Source organism: Triticum urartu, chromosome 3A (genome assembly GCF_056163025.1).
Source record: "Triticum urartu cultivar PI428250 chromosome 3A, HENAU_Tu73, whole genome shotgun sequence".
Lineage (NCBI taxonomy): Eukaryota > Viridiplantae > Streptophyta > Magnoliopsida > Poales > Poaceae > Triticum > Triticum urartu.
Window position 1 is genome coordinate 70699344 of NC_141875.1, and position 25218 is coordinate 70724561.

Below are 25218 nucleotides of genomic sequence, written 5' to 3' on the forward strand. Positions count from 1 at the left end.
TCATATGCATTCTGTTGAAACTGTCGAATGTCTTCACTGTGTCCTTGTCAGCTGAAGATATAGAGACAACCATAAAGTCCGTTTTTAATGCTCATTCCTCCACATAAAATCCGGAGAAGTAGGAACGACCGCCCGACAATCCAGGCGAGCGTGGGATGTTGAACTGCCCCCAAAATACCGCATGATGGCCACGTACTACTCAAATGCGAATCGCCAGGGGCACCTGAGTAATAGCGCAGTGCCGCCCCTGCGCCTATAAGTTCACACTTACCGCAGTCATTATCTCCTTCTTCCACCCTCGCACGAACCCTAGCGCCACCGCTAGCACTCGACGACGCCGGAGACGAAGCGCTTCGCTGCCGCAACCTCTCCAACGCCGTCCTCACGCCGACCGCGGACATCGTCCTCTCCGCCGTCGCCGTAGGTGTTTTCCGTCGCCAAGTTAGGGCACGGAGGACTGAACTGCTCGGCATCAACTCCCTTCCGTCTAGCAGTTCCAGTGTGGTAAATAAAACTTCTTTTTACAGCCCCTTTGATCTCATGGTTCTGTCACTTTCTACCATAAGAAGTTTCTCTTCACACTAGTTAGATCTCTCGCTGCATCTCATAACATGCCTAGTATATTCACTTGTGCTTCATAAAGTAGTTAGATTCCTCACTTGTACTGATCTGTGGGTTCGTACAAATCTGGAACCAACTTCTTATCTATGAGTGAATGTCTTCGCACGATGAGGTCAATGTCTTCTAAACTGATTAATCTTCAAAACCTTCTGAGAATGCATATGACCTCTTCCCCTTCCCTCGCACCTTAATGCTGTCACAGGTACATGTCCGTGGGAGAATCCTTCGGTTCTCATAGTCTGCATTCATTTGCAGAATTCCTACAGCATCACATAAACTCTCCTAAAGCCAGTTCCTGTTGGTCCAGAAAAAGAAAGCCTTTGAAGCCTTTGAAAGTCTTGAAGCCTTTAAAGTTAAAGTTTATGGCTTCAGAAGCAGCAGCAAGGAAGGGGGGGCAGACATAGACGTGAGGGAACTTCCAAGGATCTGCCTGAAGACTTGGCAGAAATGTACAAAATAGATCCAGAAGAGAGCTATGGGCAGCGCAAAACCCGAATCCAATGGATTCGACGCTATTGGGCAGAGTAGTGGTTCAAATACCGCTTCGTCACTCAGGAGTATGCTGAAAAGAGTGCCATCAAGAAGCCATGGGGGGACATCTTATACAAGAATCTCGTACCCAAGACCAGAGATGAAGCCATTGCTCAAGGCTTCTACCCATGCATGGTCCGAGGACCACAGCCTGATGATGCGCATCCGTCTTCACTCCTCTGGTGTCGTGACGACAATCTCTTCAAGCGCAACTTTCAGTTTGCCCAACAATCAGCGAAGCTGAATAAGAAGAAATTTGGGTTAGACTTCAACCCTGGTCCCTTCGCACCAAGGGCAGATGGCACACGCGACGCCGAACCCAATATCATCGGTCTATTTGCCAATCTTGAGGGCCTGATCACTCACATCTTAGTCCAAGGGACTGCCGTAAATGACCCTCCAGCTGACTCTGAGTCTGATGAGGCTCCTGCTGTGCCGAAGCCAAAGCAGACGAAGAAACCAAAAGCATCAAAGCCGGCCCCTGCCTCAAAAATCTCAAGGGTGAAGCCATTGAAAACTGCACCTCCTGAAGTCAGTGTGCAGTCTGAAGACGTATCCCACGTCTCCAAGCCCCAGAAGGACAAGGAGCCCTAGCAACAAACAGGCAAAGAGCTCACTGCTGCTGCCATTCTGCGCAGCGAAGCCATTGATCTATCAAGCGATGAAGATCTTGGAGATGACGCTCTTGAACAGCTCATCAAAAGCAAGGAAGAGGCAGAAATCTTCAACAACCTACCTCTCTTTGATGTTGCCATTATCCACAACTTCATCGATGAATGGTTTGCCTCACCGGACATAAGCTTCGAAGATCTGCAGCTGCCCGTTGGTCTCAGCGTCGCCTTCCAAGGCACAATTGCTTCAGAACTGGCCATTGCTCAGCGCATTGTTGAGCTGAAGCAGAAAATTGATCATGAAAAGGCTCAGTTCAAGAAGCACATGGCCAGGCTCAGCGTGCAGGAAGTGAAGAGCTTCAAAACCATGCTGCATGAGCTAAAAGAAAATTTTCTGAAGAAGCGTGCTGAAGCTTAGGGCTCATGTGAGCGGATGAAGTCTTTGGCAGAAAGATGTGTACACGCCTACAACGAAGCTGAAAAGCGCAAGGCACTTGGGCGTCCAAGCATCGACCCCAAGATGGCCGCGAAGAAGAAGAAGTAGTCTGCTGTGAATGAACCAGAGGCACCTAGACAAGAAGCGGTTCAAATTGTCTTCCCCACTGCAACGACTGGCTCAAAGCCAAAGAGTCGGTCAACAGCTTCTGAGCTTAAGAAGACAAGAACTGCAGAGGCTGAAGCCAGAAAAAGGAAGAGCTCTGAAGCCTCTCCTACTGCCCCCAGCAAAAAGAAGCGCAAGATCAAGAAATCTCAGGCTGCTCCCACAGAGCCCTTGATGGTTGAACCCCTCTCTGTCATTCACCCCAATGCAGAGAGACGACTGACAGTTCATGAGCCTGCTCCCACAGAGGCTCCTGAAGCTGAAGATATTCCAACAGCCGACCCCATAGCTGCTGAAGACATTGGTCACCAAGACAATGTACAAGATGATGCAGCCCTTCCTCAGCTTGAAACAAGCGAACTCATCAGTATTGGTCGTCCTCTGACGCCAATGGCACAAGATGAGTCATGGGCGGATCACCCTCAGGAGGAAGAAGACTTTGAGGTCCAGCCCACTCCAACCCCACAAGCGTCGTATGCATTCCGTAGGCTTCGCAAAGGTCCACGGCCTCAAGTCCATACTGCAGAAATTCCGGCTGCATCAGCCGAAGACAATGAAGAAGCACCACCAGAACCCACTCCCCCGCTCCATCAAGATGCAGTTCTCCAGAAGAACGTGCCTGAGGTTGTCCCTCCAACTACACAAGCGGAGGAAGACAATGTTGCGGCTGCCACCACAAACACTGAAGCCAATGTGGAGCCCGCCCCACCAAATGCTTCAGCGGACAGCAAAGCCGCCGAGCCAGACACTTCTGTTCCTGAGTCTGCTGCAGGTCCTCAATTCGATTATCCTATTGAGCACAGGCCTCATGTTCAGAAGCCAGTCCCAAGGCTGCCAAGGTTCCCAGGCCCTGCATCAGCACCTGGTTCCTTTGACATCAACAGCTTCAAGGCAGACAATACATTTTTCAATAGCTCCAAGAACCCCTATTCAAGGGAAAGGATTGTATCAGATAGGTTCTGGAGCTATTCTCAGCGCAGCTATTATTCATGCATCTTATACAACCAAGGTCGCATCTTCCCGCACAAGCGCCTTGAGGTTGAAGCCATTGCTGGTCTGCCATGTCTTGAGGAAGCCTTGGATTGCTTTAAGCAAGTGGGTCTGCTGCCGTTTGTGACTGATGAAGAGCACTGGAATGAAGAGCTTCTGCTTCAGTTTTATGCCACCCTCCATATAAAAGGATACAACAGAGATCCGAAGACTTGGGTCCTGGAGTGGATGACCGGCAATGTCCATCATGAAGCCAATGCATTTGATTTCATTGAGCTCACTGGCCTACCCACTCCTGGCGAATTCTTCGAGGAAGGCTGTCAACTACATTCTGAAGCCATTGAAAGCATATTCCAGAGACCTGAACCAAATATGAGTCAGATGCTCTCAATGATGAAGCCATTGCCTCAGGATGCACCCTATCCAACTGAGTTCTTCGTTGAAGACCTAGAGTACCTGCCCAGGACCATATATCACATCATCTGGCGGACTCTCTGGCCCATTAAGGGACACTCACCACATGCCAAGATCGAGGGTGCAATGAAGACTCTCATATTCTATATCCTGCATGGAAAATGCTTCAACGCACAGGATCTCTTCATACGCCAACTTGCAGCGTCAGGCTCAGAATTATTTGGTTTGAAGTTCTATGCTCCTTGAGTGATGAGGCTAATCAAACTGCACTCTGCGATCTCGTATCAGCCCTCTGTCCGAAACCATCGGATCTTCTTGCCAGATGTGGATACCTCTGCTGAAGCAATATACCCTGAGCCTGTCAAGCAACCGATAAGTCTTCAGAATGCAGAACACCAGAGCTTCACGCAAAATGTTGAAGGTGTTGAAGCCATATCCAGAGTATATCCGTTGGCTGGCACTACACGTGCACCAGCATCTACTGAAGCCACAGACAGCACAAATGCTCCAAGACCCAAGAAGCATGCTCGTGTCCTCACTGACCGAGAGCTTCTTGTGGCCCTTCACCAAAAGCAAGATAGGCATCACGACTGGCTAAAACATCAGATGAAGAGCCTCTTGGTGGATGTCAATCGTCTTCGAAACCTTGCCACCAAGAATGCCTTCGTTACACACGAAACCTGCCGTCGTACATGGAAAGGGCTCTCAATGATCTGTACTGAAGCTGAACTTGAAGAGGATGGCTTCACAGAGCGTTTCAAGTTTGACACCACACCTCCTAGAAGGGCTGTGATGCGCAACACACCATCACTAGAAGACTCTGAGTTCTCTTCATCTGCTGCCACAGTTACTGCAAGGATCATTGATGAAGACGATGATGCTACATCACCACCACCTGCTTCAGCACATCCCAGCTATGCACCGCCAAACAACTCCACCGACCCTGCTGCGCCTGGGAACGCATAGCAAACTCTATGTCTTCCAACCTTTTTTGGTCATTACTGACAAAAGGGGGAGAAGCGTATGCTGTTTATAGTCTTCAAGCGGGTCAATATGGGCGGGTGCCTTATGTTTTGTCATATTTTGCTTCGTGTTTACAACTCTTGTTTTTGCTTCATTTGGTTCTTTGAGTTGTAAACACTAAAACTCGATGGTCGTCTGCTACTTGTTTGCCACTCTGTTTGCGAAGATAAATTCCGCATGTGCGACGATAAATTCCGCACTTATCTCATTCTGCAGACGTCCATTTTCCATTATTCATGTCATTATCTTCATATACTTTCACATGCATAGTGGATTGTCATCATAAGCTGAAGAGGATCTCCACAAGTACAACCTGCCATGTGCATTTGCATTCCAAAAGCAAATTAACTTATATGCACATCTTCAGGGGGAGCCTTTGCAGCTTATGAAGACAATTCCCTATCCTTTACAAACTTCACACATTATATTCCCCGTTGAAAACTTCAACTAGTTTGTCATCAATCACCAAAAAGGGGGAGATTGTAAGTGCATCTAGTGCCACCCCTAGTTGGTTTTGGAGCATTGACGACAAACCTAGTTGAGGGACTAATGTGTTTGTGAGAATTGCAGGAAAACACAGGTAGAAGTCCCTCATTGATTCGGTTTTACTACCAGAGATGACCCCTAAAAATGTATGAAGACATTGAAGACAAAGGTGGTTTATGAAGATATTCACATTGAAGACTATGACAAAAGAAGACACGTTATGAAGCCTATGGAGCTCGAAGACTTAGATCTTTCGTAGTTCTTTTTCTTTTGTGTTGTGTCATAGGAACCACCATACTGTTAAGTGGGGTCCAGGAGAACCAGTCAGAATGACTGAAGTGATGCCTAAATCAAAAACCTATGTCTTCGAGCGAAGACAATGAGAGTGAATCTTGTCCAGAGCCGGACAAGTCAGCTTTGCTTGTAGCCCAAGCAAAGTTGCCATGAGAGTTTGAAATCTGACCTTTGAGACATGTGTCAGTTCCTTAGTGACCCAGGGTCATTTCGGACAAATCAGGTCGGATTGCCAAGTGGCTATAAATAGCCCACCCCCACAACCATAAACGGTTGGCTGCTCAGATTTCAGTGCATGACTTTTGTCGTTTGAGAGCAACCCACCTCGAAGCCTTTGAGAGAAAATTCCTAGTGAGGAGAAAACCCCTAACCACCCAGAGCCAGAGCAAATTGGGCATCACTTGAGTCTTCTTGTCTGTGTGATCTGAAGACTTATTACACTTGAGGACTGTGAATCCCCCAGACGGTTAGGCGTCGCGTTCAGAGCATGCAAGAGACAATGTTGATTGCCAGTGAACGAAGTTTGTGAAGGTTTGGGAGTCTACCTTGAAGACTTACCAGAGTGATTGGGCGAGGACTAAGTGACCTTAGCTCAAGGAGAATACGGTGAGGACTTGGTGTCCTGGACTGTGTGTTCAGGACTGGGTGTCCGGGACTGTGTGTCCTAAGGTTTAAATACCTAGCCGCTCCAACCAGACGTACAGTTGTCACAGCAACTGGAACTGGTCCAACATATCATTGTCTTCAACAAGTCACTGGTTTCATCTTCACTTCCTTTCCTTTTCTTACTGTTCACATTGTGAAGCCATTGCATGCTTGCTTTATCTTTTGTCTTCACAACATGAATGTATGAACTGTTTGGCTTCATAACTTCTTCCTACCTGATCCTTATTACACTGCAGTTGTTTGTCATTGTGCTTTCACTCTATTGAATACATGACCATGGCTGGCCTAGTGTAATCTAACTTCCGCTGCATAGTAAAAGGCATAATCTTCGCTGTTTGTCTTCATAACTCTTACGTTTTGAAGACTTTCATAAAAATCGCCTATTCACCTCCCCTCTAGTCGATATAACGCACTTTCACTACTCATCCTCCTTGCCCGCCGCCTCCGACTCATCTTTCTGTCACTGCAACATCTTGTAGCAAACGGCTTGCAAGATCATTCTTGCGTCAACATTCAAAGACTCCAAATTCAAGGACAATATCTTGGCGTCCTCCACATCGTCTACGACCTTCACCTTCTTTTCTTCGAGCATGGCCTTCTTCTCCTCGAGCATGGTCTTCTTATCTTGGATCATGGCCCTCTTCTCTTCGAGCTTGAGCTTTTTCTCGGTTGCCTCCATCAACAATTTGAACCTCTCCGCCTTTTTCCTTCTTGATGTCTGAGCGCTTGACGTATGTCTCCTCCTTCTGCATCAAGATGTCCTCGAACCTGTCCATCATCTTGACCACCGCACCTTCTTGCTTCGCCCTCTCGTCCTCTCATTTCTTTCCTCGGAACCCTCTTCTAGCCTTCTTGAGTGGTTCTGTCGTTGGGTTGGTTTGGTCACCGGTTCCTTCCTTGGTGGCTTGGTCCACGGTCTGGCTATGAATATGTTCCACTTCGTCTGCCATTCAACTTGAACCAACAATGCATGACGATGAAGTTTTTCTTCTCCAACTTCTTGAACATCGTACACGCACAAGAAGGCTACAAAATGAAGTCAACAATGCATATCCGACAAGTGATCAACGAAGCTATGCATACCCGGCTATTGATCAACAAAACTATGCATACCAGCCTAGTGATCAACAAAACTATGCATACATCAAATGAACTTACTTGCTCGGTGATTTGTGCACCACTTGGCCACCGTGCGATGAGATGCGCCAAGTGGCCGCAATATTTGGACACGGCCTCTTGGATGGTGTACCATCCATGTGCCCTTTTGCTCTGTGGCATAGATCGGATCGAGGCTAGTGGCCAACCATGCATCGCACAACATTTCGTCCTCCCACATGTTGAAGCTTTCTCCTCTACCCTTCTTCTTCGGATCGCCAGTAGAATCATCAAGATCATCGTCCTTGCAGTCCTCCTCCTCCTGCTACAGTCCAGCAACCCAATCCTGCTGCCGTGTGCCTGTGCCAGTTTGGGTGTAGGACTGCTGCATGCCCGGCTGAGTGTAGCCCTACTGCGTGTGGGTGTAGTTGCCGGACTGGGTGGGATCCGAGTCTGCCACCTGCCCGTCCTCATAGCCACCTCCTTGCCCGTCTCCAATGTGGATGATGTTGAACATCTCCCTCTCCCTATCATCGTATGTCTTCTCCCCTGCTTTAGGCATAGCACCGAATAGCGTGCGGACACCTATTTGCTCCCACCCACTATCCGCGTCCGGATGAGCTGTGGCGAAGAACACTAAGAAGAGTGGCAGCACCGCGTTAATGTTGACAATGTAAGGCACTTGGCTGGCGGCAGTTGCCGCGGACTCCTACCGAACTACTTGGCGTCGAAGAAGTACAGAGCCTTGTAATGCTCCGGCCATGGCGACGTCTGTACGGTGGGCGACACCATCGGGGCACCACGGCCCAGGCCACGACATCCACCACGTACGTTCGCGACCAACACGCCACACTGCCACGTCAGCCACCAACATGAGCTCTGCCGACATTCTGCTTCTTGAGTGTTTCTGCCATTGTTGGCCTTCGTTTTGACGTGGCGATTTTGCTACGTTGTCGAGTTGATATTTCAGGCAAGTGTGACGTTTGGATCCTCCTGCACCTCCACCACCTCCGTCTCCGACAGGTTTTCCTCCGGTTCCACGTGTCGACGCGCGGGGGGGGGGGGGGGGGGGGAGGGAAGAAGAGAGTGGGAGAAAAAGGCGGAAATTGGGTGGAGAGCGACGGGATGGAAGAAGAGAGTGGAGGGTTTTGTCGCGGAAACGGTGCGGGCAGCTACAAAAATGCAGGCTCTGCCTTCCTTTTGGGTGGGCCATGGGCGTCAGAGTTTGACGTGTCCTGTGCCCGGACTACCGCAAAGCCCCCCATGTTTGGTTCCGATTTACGGGAATATCATGGTCCAAACTGCCCGACGGACGGATAGGCGTCGGCGCTGAATGGCTTCCGCGGTCTGAACAACTACGTCCAGATGGATACTGCCGGTTTGAGGGTGAGCGTTGGGATGCCCTAAGACTAAGTGCATGTGCATTTTCTTCTCACCATCACTGCCGTTGAAAACCTCCAACTCACCATCACCTAGTTCAAACTCTTTGACAAAAGTGCTCTTGTACTTTATACTGTACTATAACACAATCATTAGCTCAGGCCATCCTTATTCAGAAGGAAAATAAGCCGGCTTGATGTCCTTCCCAAACATATTGTATGCGCAGCGATGCATGTATCCTTGCAGGAAAGCAGTACAGGCTTAACTGGGACACACACAAACACACACAAATAACAAAAGATTTTCAGCGCGCAACTTGTGCGTAAACATACACACCGTACACGCATGTACACGCATCGTATAATGCATGCTGTCCGGTACCACATAAGCCATTCCATGCAGGCCCGGGAAAAACGAGCCTGCTCATCCCGTTATCCCGCATATAGTCCCAATCTAAATCATCAAGTGGATCACGGGATCTAGTTAAGTAATCGGCATTCCCTCCCGTTTTATCATTTCGGGGGTCCAAGTCAGACGTCCAAGCCCCGGCTGACTTTAATCTATCAATGAGAAATCTATATACACGCTCGCGACAGCAACGGGCAAACTGAAATTCCTGGCAATCACTCGATGGACTTGTCATAGAATTATGAAGAGTCAATTACACCGGTGGTGCTAGAACTTGACGTAAACGGTTATTTTAGTGCTAGAATTTATGGTGTACATCAAAATGGTGCAAAAACTTGGCTCGGGCATGCAAATACGGTGCTAATCGCGTTTGTATACGGCAGCGACGCTGACGAGGCTTGCCATGTGGCGCAGGGCCTGCTGTCAGTGACAGCACAATGCTTTTTTGCAAAATCACCTTAATTTTTTTATGTTTTTCACAGAAAAGCCCCGGACAAAAAATCACCTCGTCTTTTTTATTTCTTCCATAGAAAAGCCCCCAACAAAAATGGCAAGGTCAGCAATCGACCTGACAACCTCTAGTAGCCTGCGTGTGCAGCCCATCCAAGTCGTCATTTGTGTACACTAAAGAAAGAATCTTTATATATCAACATAAATTAAGAATTTTATTTTTTCGAAAAAAAGTATGCAGACGCTGAAATTCAAACATACAACCTTCGGTCAATAGGCGAGCAGGGCTGCCACCCCAACAATTGTAATTTCATGTTTACAAAGAATTGTCACGCATTATGTCTATAGCAGAACGCGCTCACGGGCTAAAACAGATTTCAGTTAGTGCAGCCCATTTTCAACATGTTAGGTTTTTCGAAACTTCATAAAATATTTTAATTACAATTTTAATTAATATGCATATAAATAAAGTAAATATTATTATTAAAAAAATCATATAACTTCATAAATTGTTTGCCTATTTAATTCCTAAAAATCCAAAAATATATTAGGAACTACAAAAAAATTAACGACCAATTTTAAAAAGAGTTTTCATATAATTAAGAATTCTAAATCCATTTCTGTATATGTTTACATTTAAATAAATTCTCGTATAAGTTCAAACTTTTTCATGTTTTCAATAAAATATTCATCCCTTGGAATGAGTATAGCATATAAAAGTTTCCATGCCATAAAAATATTATTGTTTTTAAAAAATATTCATGTGTTTTTAATAAAGTTTTTGTGTTTTCTAAAAAATAATTATACACTTTAAAATAAATATTGCATGGAAAAAATGTGAGCGTAGTGTGCCATCAGACTGCAATTCCTCCAATAAATACACATTTGCAATTACATGTATATTATGTATAGTTGTAATTTAAATCTGTTTACAAACTTCACAAAATGAGAAAAAAACAAACATGTTCAAAATGGGCCGCACTAAGTTCTGTCCGTTTTAGCCGACGAGCACATTCTATTGTAGACATAAAGAGTGACTACCCCTAAAAAAATATAAAGAGTGATAATCCTTTATTTAGCCTGCTTGTTTACCTCAACTGCATCTCTTTTCTGGAATTCAAACATTAATTTATGTTGTTTAACTATTGGATATAAACCGTGTGTATCCTGAACTGACATCCGGCGAGATTCGGATCAGTGGCTACATGCACACTCATTTAGCCCGGTGTCACAGGTTTGAGGCCCGAGCAGATCGTTTTTTTGCTCAATTAAAATGTGTTCTGCTGATGGCTGGGACCATTTGTCAGGTGCTTTTGCGGAAAAAAACGAGGCGGTTTTCGAAAAAAGAGCACACACAGACCTCTTCTTCACTGTTTGGTAGATGACAGCGGGCCCCGCGCCACGCTGGTATGCCTCGTCAGTGTTGCAGTCGTATATAAATGTGATTAGCATCGTATTTGCATGCCCGAGTCAAGTTTTTACACCACTTCGATGTACGCCACAAGTTCTAACACTAAAATGATCGTTTGCGCCAAGTTCTAACACCATCAGTGTAATTGACTCAATTGTGAACGTAGTATACAGAGACTTGATTAACACCAAGCTAGTGAAACAGTCTCACTGACATGGCGCCTCGAGTCTTTTTGACTGGGCGAGCATTTCAGCTTCATTTAGCAGTATTGTTAGCAAGTATAACCGGAGAAACAGCATCTGACTTTGGCGATCGATTAGTGCTTAATTTTACTCTAGCTAATACCTGGAGCCGAATTGGGTCGCTTTCCTTGTGGCGCGGGGAGGGAATATTCAGAACGGAAAGGCCAGCGCCAGGACAAGGGCGCCAGGCCGAGGGAGTTGGCTGTCCGCGTACGGCTGAGACGGACGATGGAGAGCGAACTAGTGCGGTCGCTCTTGCTTAGCCGGACGCTAAGCTCGCTCAAAGCCGCGCGTCTTTTCCCCATCCGGGCGCACTGTCACGGGGCCAAAAAGCGGCTACAGCCCGCCCGGTTTGGCCGAGCGTGACCTGTCCAGCCGTGTAAAGGGCCAGCAGGGCCTTGGGGTTTTGGGAGGGATAATTGAGCTGCAAGAACCACGATTATATGCTGCTTAATCACGTACAGGGAAGAAGATTATGTGCTGGTTCTCTTGTTTGATCTCTTGTTTTGGAGCGATCATGTGATTGGATCGGAGCGTCTCGGTTTGAAAAATGTGTTGATGTGACCCGTGGGAATACCGCGGAAACTCATGGGAAATGGGGGGTCGTTTTGGCCGCATGTGCAATGCAAGGACCGAATAATTGATTTTTTTCTGCAATTGCGTAATGTTCTCGCTGTACTTGTACAGGGATTATTCGGGGAAGACAGGCACCATGTAGCAAAGCACGTACAGTGGTACTGCTGATGGACTTACGTGATGGCTTGGGCTGTGTTCCTCTTTTCGCCCCCGCCCCACAGAGCCGCTTTTGCTTTGGTGGGTCTGGGCAGCACGTTCGCACGGCTCGCAGCCCCCCTGGCCGTCCATCTCGTGATGGACGCCTCCGGCTCCGTCCACGTCGGCTACCTTTTTTGGTTTTGCTTTCGAGCTTCCATCGACACGACAAGAACTGGCGCGGCAGGGATGAGCATCGCACTGCTCCGAGATGATTCTCCTGACAAATCCGAAACGGCCCCAATATCGCCCCCGGCCCCACATCAGTTGCTGTTCATGCCAGGTCACTTTGATCCTCCATCATCATCATTATCATCTCTCAGCCCTTCTAATTATCTTCTGCAGATAAAGGGATCGTACTATCCTCCAGTCGATGTACGTAAATTGTTTCTTTCTGCCAGTCAAGCAAGGATAATATAGACCCTCTGTAAAAAAGAAGCATTTACTTGCGCGCGCGACCTGTCATCAATCAGTCGGAGCCTGCGAACCAGAAAAAAAAGAAAGATGCGCCTCTATCATCACACAAGCGTCGTCATTAGCCCTGCGCTAATCAGCCATCACCCCGGCCAATTTTGTTCTTGGCGTGGGCCATGCCTGTCTGCCCAGCTTTACGAATTTTTCGACCACTCGGCGACCGACCCGACCCGGCGCGCATCATGCAGCGACGGAAGCGAATCTTCAGATCGGTCATGGCTCATCTTCTTTGGCGCCCTCGCCCGGCCCATGCGAATTGCGTGCGACGACCACGGCCTTTCACATGGACGCCAACAAGCTACATGTGTGTGTGTGTGTGTGTGTGTGTGTGTGTGTGTGTGTGTGTGTGTGTGTGTGTGTGTGTGTGACCTGCGTATAGTGAAAAAACGTGGAGATGAAAGCATGCGAATCATAGTGATCAAGATTCAAGAAGCACATTTTCACGTTTCCAACCGTGCGAAGATCACCTTCTCATGTGGCAACCGGAGCTTGTATCTGAATTTACTCATGAAGATCGGGTGATTTTGATAACAAACACGTTTGATCGATCGGTCACGAGGACGCGCGCACGCGCGTGGCGCGTCGATCGGTTGATCTACACTAGTGACAGGGTCGGGTCGAGAGGGTAGTAGAAGCCGCCGAGGAACTGGTCCGCGGCGGCGAGGTCGGCGCCGGCCGCGCAGAAGTCCACGAAGAACCCGCCGGCGTTGTCGACCGCCGACCAGTTGGACCCCGACGACGCGGCGGAGGCCGACGTCGAGCCCTCGCCGGCGAGCGTGTCCGGGAGCGCGGCGGAGGCCGAGGACGAGCCCTCCGCGGCGAACGGGTCCTGCAGCGCGGCGGAGGCCGAAGACGAGCCCTCGGCGGCGAACGGGTCCTGCAGCCCGGCGATCGGCGCCAGGAAGTCGTCGTAGGTGTACGTCTCGGCCTTCACGCTCGGCACGGGGAGCGGGAGCAGCGGCGACGGGTGCGCGTGAGCTGGGGCCGGCGCCGGCAGCGGCATGAAGGACGGGGAGCGGCGGGTGGAGAAGGCGGCGGCGGCGGCGGCGAGGCGCTTCTTGAGCTTGGTGTTCCAGTGGTTCTTGACGTCGTTGTCCGTCCTCCTCTCCAGCTGCGACGCGATCAGCGACCACCTGCGACGCGATGAATGCGCGTCCGTCTCGATCGGTCATGCCGGCCGGGACACGAAAAGGATGCCGCTTACGCGCCTGATGATCGAGAAAGAAGAGAGTCGATGCTTACTTGCTGCCGAGCTGGCTGTAGAGGGAGTAGATGATAGTGTCCTCCTCGTCGGTGAAGCCGCCGTGGCGGATGTCGGGGCGGAGGTAGTTGAGCCACCGCAGCCTGCAGCTCTTGCCGCACCTCTTGAGCCCTACAAGAACGATCAAGCACCCATCAAGAACGATCAAAGGCACGGCCGGGCATGGAAGGGGCTGCGAGCGGGCGGGCGAGCGCGCGAACTCACCGGCTTTGTTGGGGAGGGTGATCCAGCTGCCGGTGTTGCCGTGGCGCTGCATGTAGTCGCGCAGCGCGTCGTCCTCCTCCGGCGACCACGGGCCCCGCTTCACCGCCGCCCTGTCGCAGCACGGCGCCCTCCCCATGGCCCCGGACCGGCCGCGAGAAGAGACGAGACGACGGGGAAGGGGAGGACACGGGGAGGCTGGAGAGAGAGACTGGACGAGGACGTACGACTGGCCGCGCTGCTGCGCTGAGGCCGATGGCTGCCGCTACTTGTATCGATCCCGCCCGTCGTCGGTGAACAGAGCAGAACACTGCAGGCTCGGTCCTCTGCGGTCTTTAAAAAAACCGTACTCCCGGGGTGAAAAAAGAGCGTCGAGAAGAGAGAGGGGCGGGGCGGGGTGGGCGCCGTGCACCGACCGGGGCGTGGCTTCCCATTTCGATCCTTGATTCTCTGCAGCTGCAGCGGTTGTTCTCTCTTTCACAGTCCCCTTTTGCGGTCACGGGCCCATGTCGATGTGGTCGCATCACACGCAGAGAACTTTGTACGCGACCGAACTAACATTGTTGATTCTCCTGGCAGCTGCTGTTTTTTACTACTGTACTATACCTCCTTTTTCTTTCCTGGCATGTTACTTCTTTTTACTGCCTGTATTTCGGGGTGTGTTTTTGGTGAAAACTTCAAACATCACCTTTGTTTTTGCTTTTGTATAATTTATTACTAGTTTATTACTGCACTGGAGATCCCTCTGCATACAGGATTACATTTCGTGAGCGATTCATCTTGCTTTTGCTTTTGTTACTGCGCCGAATATCCACCATGCAGCTCTCAGCACCTCTGTTGTTCTTGCTCATTTTGTCACCGATATCTCCTTGGCTTTGACGAATCATTCCGTGACACACACACACACACACGCGCGACGTCGACCTCACCCATGAAGACCATGATTAAGGCGCACTCATGCGATCCGCTTGGGACGATCGGCGCCCATAATCGCCATGCCCGTGCTTGATCCCAAAACGGAAAAAGTAGCACTTCTGCTCCGGAAAGTTCGTTCCAAAAGGAGCAGGAAAAACTGCGCAGGGAAGGGCACGAAGGGGGAAATATGGGCCAGTCGTGGAACGGACGGCTGGAGAAAGAAGATGGGCTTTCCTCCTGGTACGTGGCGATCCCTTCTTACAAGCAGCCCTAGACACCTTCTGGTCAAGCCCGATCGATGAAAGGATACGGCCTTGTGGCACGGTTTTGCCTGCCGAAAGCTCTTTCACTCCGTCGAGACCCAAAGATCAATAATTAAGAGGTACCCTTTACAAATGTCACTTTCATCTTCTCTCATGGTGACAAGTGATATTCACGAAGGCATGGGTGGGGTTGTTTATGCTTTTTTACAGATTTGTTCTTTCAAAACGATTCGTCTCTTGAACCATGCGCTCAAATCATAAACCATTTTAATCGTTGCATTTCTTGCGTCGTGTTCTTTGAAAACATGCCACATGTTGATAGGTTTCGAAGTAGTAACCCCTGCTTTCAAGTAAACTAACTTTGTGCATAATTTTAGGTGAATCACAAAAACATAATGCTTCACTTTTTTGGGCGAAACACTGTTTGTGCTTTACGTGTAAACAAAAAAGTGAGAACAACCAGAAAGACAAGAACCAGTAAACAAACTGAAAAAAATAGGAAAACAAAAATACCTGAAAAAGAAAGAGGAAACTAAGAAACTACGGAAGCACCGGTTACTTTTTTGGGAAGCACACGAGCACAGTATGTGCTTCGTGTCGATGCACATTGGTGCTTCACTTTTTTAGACAAGCACAATTATGCTTCACACATTACAGATAATTGTGCTTTTGTGCTTCACGAGAAAAAAACAAAAAAAAAGGAATCCAAAAAAACTGAAAAAAGAAGAAAAATAAAAAAAGGGAAAACCCTAGAAAAAACTAGACAAAATCGGAAACCAAAAGGATTCGGAATAAACCCAATGAACACAAAAACCCACGGCAAACCGGCGCCTGCAGGCGCGGTAACTGGGCCTGGCGGTCGTTAGACTCATGCACTAACCACCGCACTAACTCATACTAGTTGCCCAAACTACTGCTTCTTCACCTTGACAACGATTCCTTTTTCCTATTCTTTTTCCTTTTTATTCGAAACGGTTTTGTTATGTTTTTTTTCTTTTTCTTTTTTCTTCTTTTCGGAACGGTTTTATATTTATTTTGCTAATTTGAAAGACCTATTTTTAAAAAAAATCGGTGAACTTTCTTTCACAATCGATGAACTCCTTTTCAAGATCGATGAACTTTTTTTTTATAAATTGATGAACTTTTTTTTCTAAATTAATGAACTCTTTTTTCAAAATTGATGAACTCTTTTTCAAAATCGATGAACTGTTTTTCAAAATCGATGAACTGTTTTTCAAAATCGATGAACTTTTTTTAAATTCGGTGAACTTATTTCAAAATTGATGAACTCTTTTTCAAAACCGACGAAATCTTTTCACAATCCATGAACTTTTTTTCAAAATGGATGAACTCTTTTTCAAAATTGATGAACTGTTTTTCAAAATCGATGAACTTTTTTCAAAATGGATGAGCTTTTTTAAAATTCGGTGAACTTATTTCAAAATCGATGAACTCTTTCCCAATTTGATGAACTTTTTTCAATTTCTGTGAACGTTTTTCAAATTTGATGATCTGAAAAAATAGATGAAGGTTTCCAAATCTGTGAACTTTTTTAAAATCTCGATTTTTCTTTTTTTATGATTTTTTTCGTTTTTCGTTTTCATCTTTTTTCTAAAGTCAACGGTTGACCAGTCAGTCAACTGGTCAACCGCGACCGTACGAACAGCCCTCGAGGCTCTCGATCCAGCGAGCGACCAGGCGAGGCGAGTTTAGCCGTGGTCGCCACATGGGCCGGCCCACGATTCGGCGGCTGTGAGCGCCAGCTCCCTTAGCTGACGCCTGAAGCGCCAACTAGGAGCTCGCCCGTTGGATACCTCCTGCTCGACACTTGTTTGCGTCAATTAGATAAGGCTTCATCTAAACCGCGCAAATCGGCCGGCCCATTCCGATGAGTCTCACCTAAACAATTTTTCGTTGTTTTATTCTCTTTGGTTTTATTGTTGCTATTTATTTCACAAAATCCACTATTTGTTTTCAAAGAACCGACTGTTGGTTTTGTTACCAATCTAAATAATTTAAAACTATTTATACATAGGAAATAATATTAAAAAAAATATTAGGACGTGTTAAAAAAGTTCATTCTGTATTGGAAGCAATCACTGTATCTTAAAAAAAAGTTCTCCTTAAACCAAGAAATATATCACTGTATATGGTAAAAGTCCAGACAGTACACAAAAAAATGTTCACCATATTTGAGAAAAAGTTTATCGTATGTTAAGAAAATTTTGGTTATATACAAAAAAATGTTCACCATATAGTAAATAAATGTTAAATGTGTATTTTAAAAAACAAATCCACAAATATTTATAATGTAAAAACTAAAAGTGCAAAAATGAACAAAAATACAGAATAGAAAAACCTGGAAAAAGAATCAGGAAAAAATAAATGAAAACCTAAAACATAAAACAAAAAAAACTGAAACATAAAAACCAAAAACAAATAATTTATCAAAAAACAGAAGTGCACAACGATTCCCGGCCTGGGTTGGCCCCTACGACTCGCAGCGGGGCGAAGCCACCACTACCCCCCCCCCCCCCCCCCCCCCCCCAAGTGCCATACCAAACATACCACGCACTATAGGCGGGATGTACACCAGCTCACATATAACGCGCAGTGATTGTCTAAAAAAAAATATAACGCGCAGTGAATTGGTCGTCCTAGTAACGAATGCTATATGTTCGGTTTTTCTGTTTGTTTCATTGGTTTCCAAATACATAGTCGTTTTCTTCTATTCATTTCTTCATTTTTTCTATGTTTCTCTACCAGCTACTCTGGGTTTTTTGTTTTATTTTCTATTTTCCCTTTTTACTTTTACATGTTTGATTTTTTATGCACATTGTATGTTTTTCTATGCACTTGAAAGTATATTTTTGACACATGTTAACCATTTTCTAAGTATATGATGTACATTTTTTCCAAATACATCTTTGGAACGTTTTTTTGAATACATTTAAACATTTTTCAAATACATGTTGAACAATTTTTTGAATGAAACAAAACAAGTTTTAAATAGTAAACGAACATTTATTGAAATAGTATAAACAGTTTTCTAAATGTCACAAATATATTTTAAAACATATGAACTTTTCTAAAAATGTCACAATTGTTTTAGTAATATTGAACATTTTTTAGAAACTATGTGAGAATTTTTTACTTCGTTTGAAGATTGTTTTTTTAAATATCACAAACATATTTTTTTTGAAATGGCCATGAGCTTTTTTTAGAACTAGGTGATTTCCTGATAGGTGGGAACCCGATGAACGAGTTCACGCCCGAGGGTGGCCCGATCTTCACGTCGTAGGATCGAATCGGGAGGGATAACTAGCTGCAAGCAGCCTGGATAACTAGCTTTATACCTGCCAAGGTTGGATGCAACCCATACGTTGGGGCTGGCTGGCCGAAGCTACAAGAACTACAACCCGCTGTCCGAACAATCGCAGAACCACAAACCGGGACTAATCCACACAAAACGGCCGAAACCGTAGAGCACGAACTAGGGGGAACCAGAGGAGCACGAACTAGGGGGAACCAGAGGCTCCTTCTCGCGAATCCGAATGAACTCACAAGAGCAAAGGTAGCAAGATCTCTCGGATCTCTGTAGCAGTCTTGCAGCATAAGCTTGTAGCTGAATGGTTTGACAAAAGGTTTCTAAGAGGATGGGGGAGATGGAGTCTTATAGTAGGGACAATCCCCCTTAGCTAGGTGTGAAAATGGTTTCAAAAGTAAGGAGGTTTGCATGGCTTCCTTGGGGGAATAAACAGTCAACTTTGGGAGTTGTTAGAGAGCTCTTCGAAAATTCGCGAAGCCCTGACAGCGTGGACACCTTCCACGAGAATGACTAGTACTTTTGACTCACAACTCCAAATGATGTGAGAGTTTTTGCATTCGAAAGATAATTTGATTTAGCTTCTGTTGATGTACCCCTATGGCCCTGTCTCTCAACCATATGGGTGTGACACCACAAAACATCAAAGGTAAAAACTGTCAGCATCAACTTCACTTGAAACTTGTTTTCTTCAAACTCTTTCCTCCAGACCGGTTGCTTCAAGAGCTCATAGGTTGTTGGGATTTATTTCATGTGATACCTAAGTTCAAACAAAAACAATGGGGATGAAAGCATAGTTGTGTCATCAAGGTTATAAGGTAAACTTAAGTTAGCATTCACGGGGTCACTTATTAGTTTGACGTGACTTCTTGTGATTGGACCTATAATTGTTGGAGACTTGTTGATGGTTGTGGTGTCCTCATCATCCTCCCCCTCTTGAAAAGGAGTCGTCCTCGACTCTGATGGTCCAAAGTATGGAGAGAGGTCAGACACATTGAAAGTTGGACTAACACCATAATCCATCGGAAGGTCAATCTTGTAGGCATCGTCATTTATCTTCGCAAGCACTTTGAATGGACCATCTCCACGTGGCTGCAACTTGCATTTGCGTTGATCCGGAAAACAATCCTTCCGCAGGTGCACCCACACAAGATCACCTTCTTCAAACAACACCTTCTTTCTTCCCTTGTTTGCTCGTTTTGCATATTGTTCAGTCATCTTCTCAATATTTTCCTTGGTCTTCTGATGAATTTTCTTCATGAAGTCAGCACACTTACTTGCGTCAAGATTTGTTCGCTCTTGCAATGGTAAAGGCAAAAGATCTATGGGATCAGCAGGTTTGAAACCATAAACAATTTCAAAAGGACAAAATTTAGTGGTCGAATGTACCACCCTGTTGTATGTAAACTCCACGTGGGGGAGACACTCTTCCCACATCTTCAATTTTTCTTTAAAACTGCTCTCAACATCATGGATAGTGTGCGGTTGATAACTTCAGTTTGTCCATCCGTTTGTGGGTGGCATGTAGTGGAAAAGAGAAGCTTTGTTCCTAGATTTGCCCACAACGTTTTCCAAAAATAGCTCAGAAACTTGGTGTCACGATCTGAAACAATAGTGCGTGGTACTCCATGTAGCCGCACGACTTCCCTGAAAAACAAATCAGCAATGTGTGAAGCATCATCGCTCTTATGACACGGGATAAAATGAGCCATTTTGATAAACCTATCAACCACCACAAAAACTGAATCACTCCCCCTCTTAGTGCGTGGTAATCCAAGAACAAAATCCATGGAAATATCTTCCCAAGGTGTACTAGGAATTGATAAAGGCATATAAAGTCCATGGGGGTTTAAACGTGACTTAGCTTTACGGCAGATCTCACAACATAGCACGTAGCGCTCAACATCACGCCTCATCCTTGGCCAAAAGAAATGGTCGATCGGCACACTCTCAGTTTTCTTTGCTCCAAAATGTCCCATGAGACCACCAGCATGAGCCTCCTGCAAAAGCAACAAATGAACCGAGCAATCTAGGATGCACAATTTGTTAGCTCGAAACAAGAATCCATCATGCAAGTGAAACTTTTCCCAACCTTTCCTCTCACTACACTTTGAGCGGGTCATTGGCATACAATTCTTTGATACTTTGCAACCCAAGAATTTTAGTATCAAGTTGTGAGAGTAAAATATGGCGTCTAGACAAAGCATCGACAATAATATTATCTTTTCCTTTCTTGTAGTTGACAATATAGGGAAAAGATTCTATGAATTCACTCCATTTTGCATGTCTACGGTTCAATTTTTGTTTCCCCCTAAGGTGCTTTAATCATGGTCAGAATGTATCACAAATTCTTTAGGCCACAAATAATGTTGCCATGTTTCCAAAGATCTCACAAGTGCATATAATTCTTTGTCATAAACTGAATAATTTAGAGTTGGACCACTTAGCTTCTCACTAAAAAATGCAATAGGCCTACCTTCTTGCATTAGTACGCCTCCAATACCCACACCACTTGCATCACATTCAATTTCAAAAGTCTTACCAAAGTTGGGTAGTGCAAGCAATGGTGTAGATGTCAATTTTTCTTTCAACTCTTGGAAGGCCTTCTCTTGTGCATTTTCCCACTTGATGGGAACATCTTTCTTGGTTAGCTCATTCATTGGGGCAGCAATGGTGCTGAAGTCCTTCAAAAACCGACGGTAGAAACCAGCAAGGCCAAGAAAGCTTCGTACTTGGCTTACATTTTGTGGAGGCATCCACTCACGGATGGCTGTGACCTTCTCCTCATCTACCTCCACACCTTTACCTAAAACAACAAATCCAAGAAACACAACTTTGTGTGTGCAAAATACACACTTTTCCTTGTCAGCATATAATCTCTCCTCTCTTAGGACAGCAAGCACACACCGGATGTGTTCAACATGTTCATCCAAAGTTCTGCTATAAATCAGGATGTCATCAAAGTAAACAACCATAAACTTGCCAATGAACATTCTAAGCACATGATTCATTAATCTCATGAAGGTAGTGGGTGCATTTGTCAATCCAAATGGCATAACTAACCACCCATACAAACCAGATTTTGTTTTGAAATCAGTTTTCCACTCATCACCCTCTCTCATTCGAATTTGATGGTAGCCACTTCGCAAGTCAATTTTAGAAAAGATGGTGGCGCCAGTAAGTTCATCAAGCATATCATCAAGCCTAGGTATGGGGTGCCTATACCTCACGGTGATATTGTTAATAGGCCTACAATCACAACACATTCGAGAAATTCCATCTTTCTTGGGTACTAAAAGAACGAGCACATCACAAGGAGAGAGACTTTCCCTTCACATAACCTTTGTTTAGTAGCCCTTCAACTTGTAGCTGAATCTCCTTGGTTTCCTCCGGGTTTGTGCGGTATGGTGGTTGGTTCGGCAATGGGGCTCCTGGCACCAAATCAATTTGGTGCTCAATGCCTCTTTGTGGTGGCAGCCTCGGTGGTATCTCCTCAGGGAACACATCTTCATACCCCTGCAAAATTTTAGCAACAACAATAGGAGTGGTAGAGGATAATTCGTTAGTAGAAAGGAAATTGTCCTAGTACAAAAGTACAAAGAACACGGAATTGGGTTCTCTTAATCATATCCCTTTTCCTAGCCATCATAACTAATCCCTGTTTTTCTCATGTCTTGGTCAATTTAGGCTGTGGGGTTTTATTTGGCTTTGGATTCTCTCAATCACTATGTTGGTGGATGTCACTCAAGTGTTTCACTCTCTCTCTCTCTCTCTTTCCTTTTCAGATCATCCATTAATATTTCTTCGAGTGTCAAAGGGAGCAAAGATATGCGCTCTCCCTCATATTGGAATGAGAGACGATTATTACGACCGTTGATTTGCACATCTTGATCATACAACCAAGGTCTTCCCAACAACAATTGGCATGCTTGCATTGGCACCACATCATTCCACTTGATCTTGATACTTCCGAGTGGAAAACTGAACGGTGACTATGTTGCTTACTCGAAGTGTACCAAATCACCGAGCCATTGCATCTTATATGGACTTGGGTGCCTTCTTTGTTTCAGTCCCAATTTCTGTGTCAAATCTGAACTTGCAATGTTGTTGCAGCTGCCATTGTCAACAATAATCCTGCAAACCTTGTCCTTGATGGTGCCACGAGTGTGAAAAATATTATGTCACTGCCCTTTCTCTTCTCTAGGTGCATTAACACTAAGAACACGACGGGAAACAAAGCAATCTCCCATGTCGGTCTGAATATCTCAACCACTCTTCTCGCCCTCTTCATCCTCATGATCATTTGATGCTCCATTATCTTCATGGTCACTCTCAGATTCCCATTCACCTTGTTCATTCACAAATATAACTCTCTTGTTTCGACATTCAGAAGAAATGTGACCATGCCCTTTGCACTTCCAACACTCAATATTTCGGCTTCGAGATGATGGTACAGTTGTGGGTTAGAAGTACTTCCAGCAGCAGAAGGAGCACACTTGTCAACATTCCTAGGAGCCGGTGATGATGCCGATGAAGCCGCTGTTCGCCGGGTGTCAGTAGGGTGTGAAGTATGCTGCAACTGAGAACCACCATGAGAGGCACTTGGCTGCAATCTTTGCCATGGCGTGGTGGTGCGGTTATGAGATATCCGTCCATGACCACTCCGCTGCACCTTCCTCTCCGTGCGCTTTGCTTGCTCCAGAATATCTTGTAGAGTGTTATAGAGAAACATCTCCACAAAGTCAGATATTTCACTGTTGAGACCATGCAGAAATCTTGCCATCTTTGACTCCTTATCTTCATGAATACGAGCACGAACCATCAACAATTCCATCTCTTTATAGTACTCATCCACCATGCATGTACCTTGGCTGAGGCGCTGCAATCTATTTCGGAGATCTCTTTGATAGTGTGAAGGAACAAACCTTCGCCTCATGGCTTGTTTCATCTCTTCCCAAGTGTCAATGTGGTCACGGCCTAGAAGCAACTGATTTTCTTGGAGTTGGTTCCACCAAGTGAGTGCATAACCAGAAAACTCAACACAAGCAAGGTTTACTCTCTTCGGATCAGCAAGGTTATGGATACGCAAAATCTGATCACACTGCTCTTCCCAATCAAAATATGCATTGGGCTCTTCCTTTCCTGTGAACTTGGGGACGTGCAACTTGATTCTTGCCATGTCATCTCGACCATCTCAATCATGACGTTTTGCACGACGCCCATCTTCAGCAGCACGATGGTATGGGACACAACATAATCATCAAAATCATCTCCATGACCACGAGCAACACGCTCATGAGGGTCATAGTAGTGCCCACGAGGACCATGGCCTCACCCTCGAAGTTGTCCTCCTCGCTGCCCTCCATGAGCAGCAACACCACGCCCACGAGCAGCAGCCACATGTCCACCATAGATGTTGTTATCATCCTCCAAGGCACGATCCACACCAGCATGCACAGAATTCTCATCCCCAACTTCCTCAAGTGGGTCAATAGGGTGTTGTCGGTGTAGAACCCTATCGCGACCTACTGGAGGTTGCTCGTGAAACATCCTTCCAAGGTCTCGAACCATGTTCCGTAATTCCTGAAAATCAGCACATGTGACCGGGGCATCTTCTTCCCCATGGTTTTATCCATGAACACTCGATCTAGATCCTGCCATGTTAGTAAGGCCAAAAGTGGAATAGGATAATTTTGTGGAATCACACAACCTCACCTCTTACTCACCAAAGTTCTTATGAGTTCACATCAGATTGTGCTTCTCCCGGATGTGTTAAAGCGATTGAAAGACAGGGATCAAAGAACTAGCTTCCGTTTTTGGTGGAGCTCAGTGGGGTAAACAAAAAGGGGGCTTGTGCTGAAATCAAGTTGATGCAAACCAAGAAAAATATGTGGATGGATCTGCTGCACCTTGCACCAAGATCGAAAAACACAACACACAAGCTTCTGAAATTTTTCTATCAAGCTGAAACTTTTGGATCTTACACAACACTTTCTATTTCTCTCTTGATTTTTTTGCCGCTCTTTTCTTTCTGTCTTTTTCCAAATCACAACACCAAATCTGAAAGCAATTACGAAGATGAACTTGGTGCAGATCTAAAAGATGAAGAACATGCAAGGTATGCAACAACAAGATCTCAGCACCAACAAAGGCTTGGATTTATTTTTGGTGGGGCTTTGGACTTCGAGGATGTAGCGACCAGACCTCAAACGGTCCAATCTCTGTGCTCAGGTGTCATCCCTGGATCAGTAATACTGACACCACACAGTACTTGAAGGATTTATAACAGAGTAGCAAATCACACACTTATTACATCGAGAGTCTCAAAAGAGAACTTATTACAATAAATATGGCTTAAGGCCATCTAATAACGATAACAACGGAAGGCTTGGAAGATAAGTGAGTCCATCAACTCCAACGGCATCACTGAGTATAGAACCACGACCTAACAGCACCTTAATCGTCGTCTGAAAAGTCTGCAACATTAACGTTGCAGCCCGAAACGGGTCAGCACATGGAATATGCTGGCAATGTAACACATAGAGAGTAATGGAATGAAATAGGCTATACTATATGCATATTTGGCTGGTGGAAAACTCTATGGTTACGGTTTTGCATAAAGCCAATTTTTCCCTACTGCAAAGGAATAAATTTTATTTAACTATCATGGTAGTTATTAAACATTGAGAATGGTTGACAGCATTCTCAATCCCAATTAAACATCATCATTAAACAAAACCCAACAAAATTAATTTAGAGTAACATGATGAGATTCACATGATAAT

General features: G+C 45.7%; 2 protein-coding genes across 2 annotated transcripts; both read right to left on the reverse strand.

Moving 5' to 3' along the window:
* Positions 1-12880: 12880 nt before the first annotated feature.
* LOC125547989 (uncharacterized) lies at positions 12881-14284 on the reverse strand. The gene is made up of 3 exons (XM_048711708.2): positions 13934-14284; positions 13711-13840; positions 12881-13601 (listed from the first exon to the last, which is right to left on the reverse strand). The coding sequence occupies exons 1-3, from the start codon at positions 14067-14069 to the stop codon at positions 13064-13066; spliced, it is 804 nt and encodes a 267-aa protein (XP_048567665.2). The 5' UTR covers positions 14070-14284; the 3' UTR covers positions 12881-13063.
* A 5731-nt stretch (positions 14285-20015) lies between these two features.
* LOC147978624 (uncharacterized) lies at positions 20016-23612 on the reverse strand. The gene is made up of 5 exons (XM_087514825.1): positions 23106-23612; positions 21775-21949; positions 20827-21239; positions 20304-20433; positions 20016-20080 (listed from the first exon to the last, which is right to left on the reverse strand). Exons 1-5 carry the CDS (start codon positions 23610-23612, stop codon positions 20016-20018), a joined length of 1290 nt encoding a protein of 429 aa, XP_087370951.1.
* Positions 23613-25218: the final 1606 nt, after the last annotated feature.

Bases quoted from the DNA above. Each gene is read 5' to 3' on its own strand.
- LOC147978624 (XM_087514825.1), bottom strand. From the start codon at position 23,612: ATGGCAAGAATCAAGTTGCACGTCCCCAAGTTCACAGGAAAGGAAGAG. The intron at 21,240-21,774 runs GTTATGTGAAGG...TTGTTGTTTTAG, and splicing joins TGAAGGGCTACTAAACAAAG to GTAAAGGTGTGGAGGTAGAT. The intron at 20,081-20,303 runs GTAAAGCTAAGT...TTTGTTTTTCAG, and splicing joins GCTATGTTGTGAGATCTGCC to GGAAGTCGTGCGGCTACATG.
- LOC125547989 (XM_048711708.2), bottom strand. From the start codon at position 14,069: ATGGGGAGGGCGCCGTGCTGCGACAGGGCGGCGGTGAAGCGGGGCCCG. The intron at 13,841-13,933 runs GTGAGTTCGCGC...TCGTTCTTGTAG, and splicing joins CACCCTCCCCAACAAAGCCG to GGCTCAAGAGGTGCGGCAAG. The intron at 13,602-13,710 runs GTAAGCATCGAC...ATCGCGTCGCAG, and splicing joins TACAGCCAGCTCGGCAGCAA to GTGGTCGCTGATCGCGTCGC.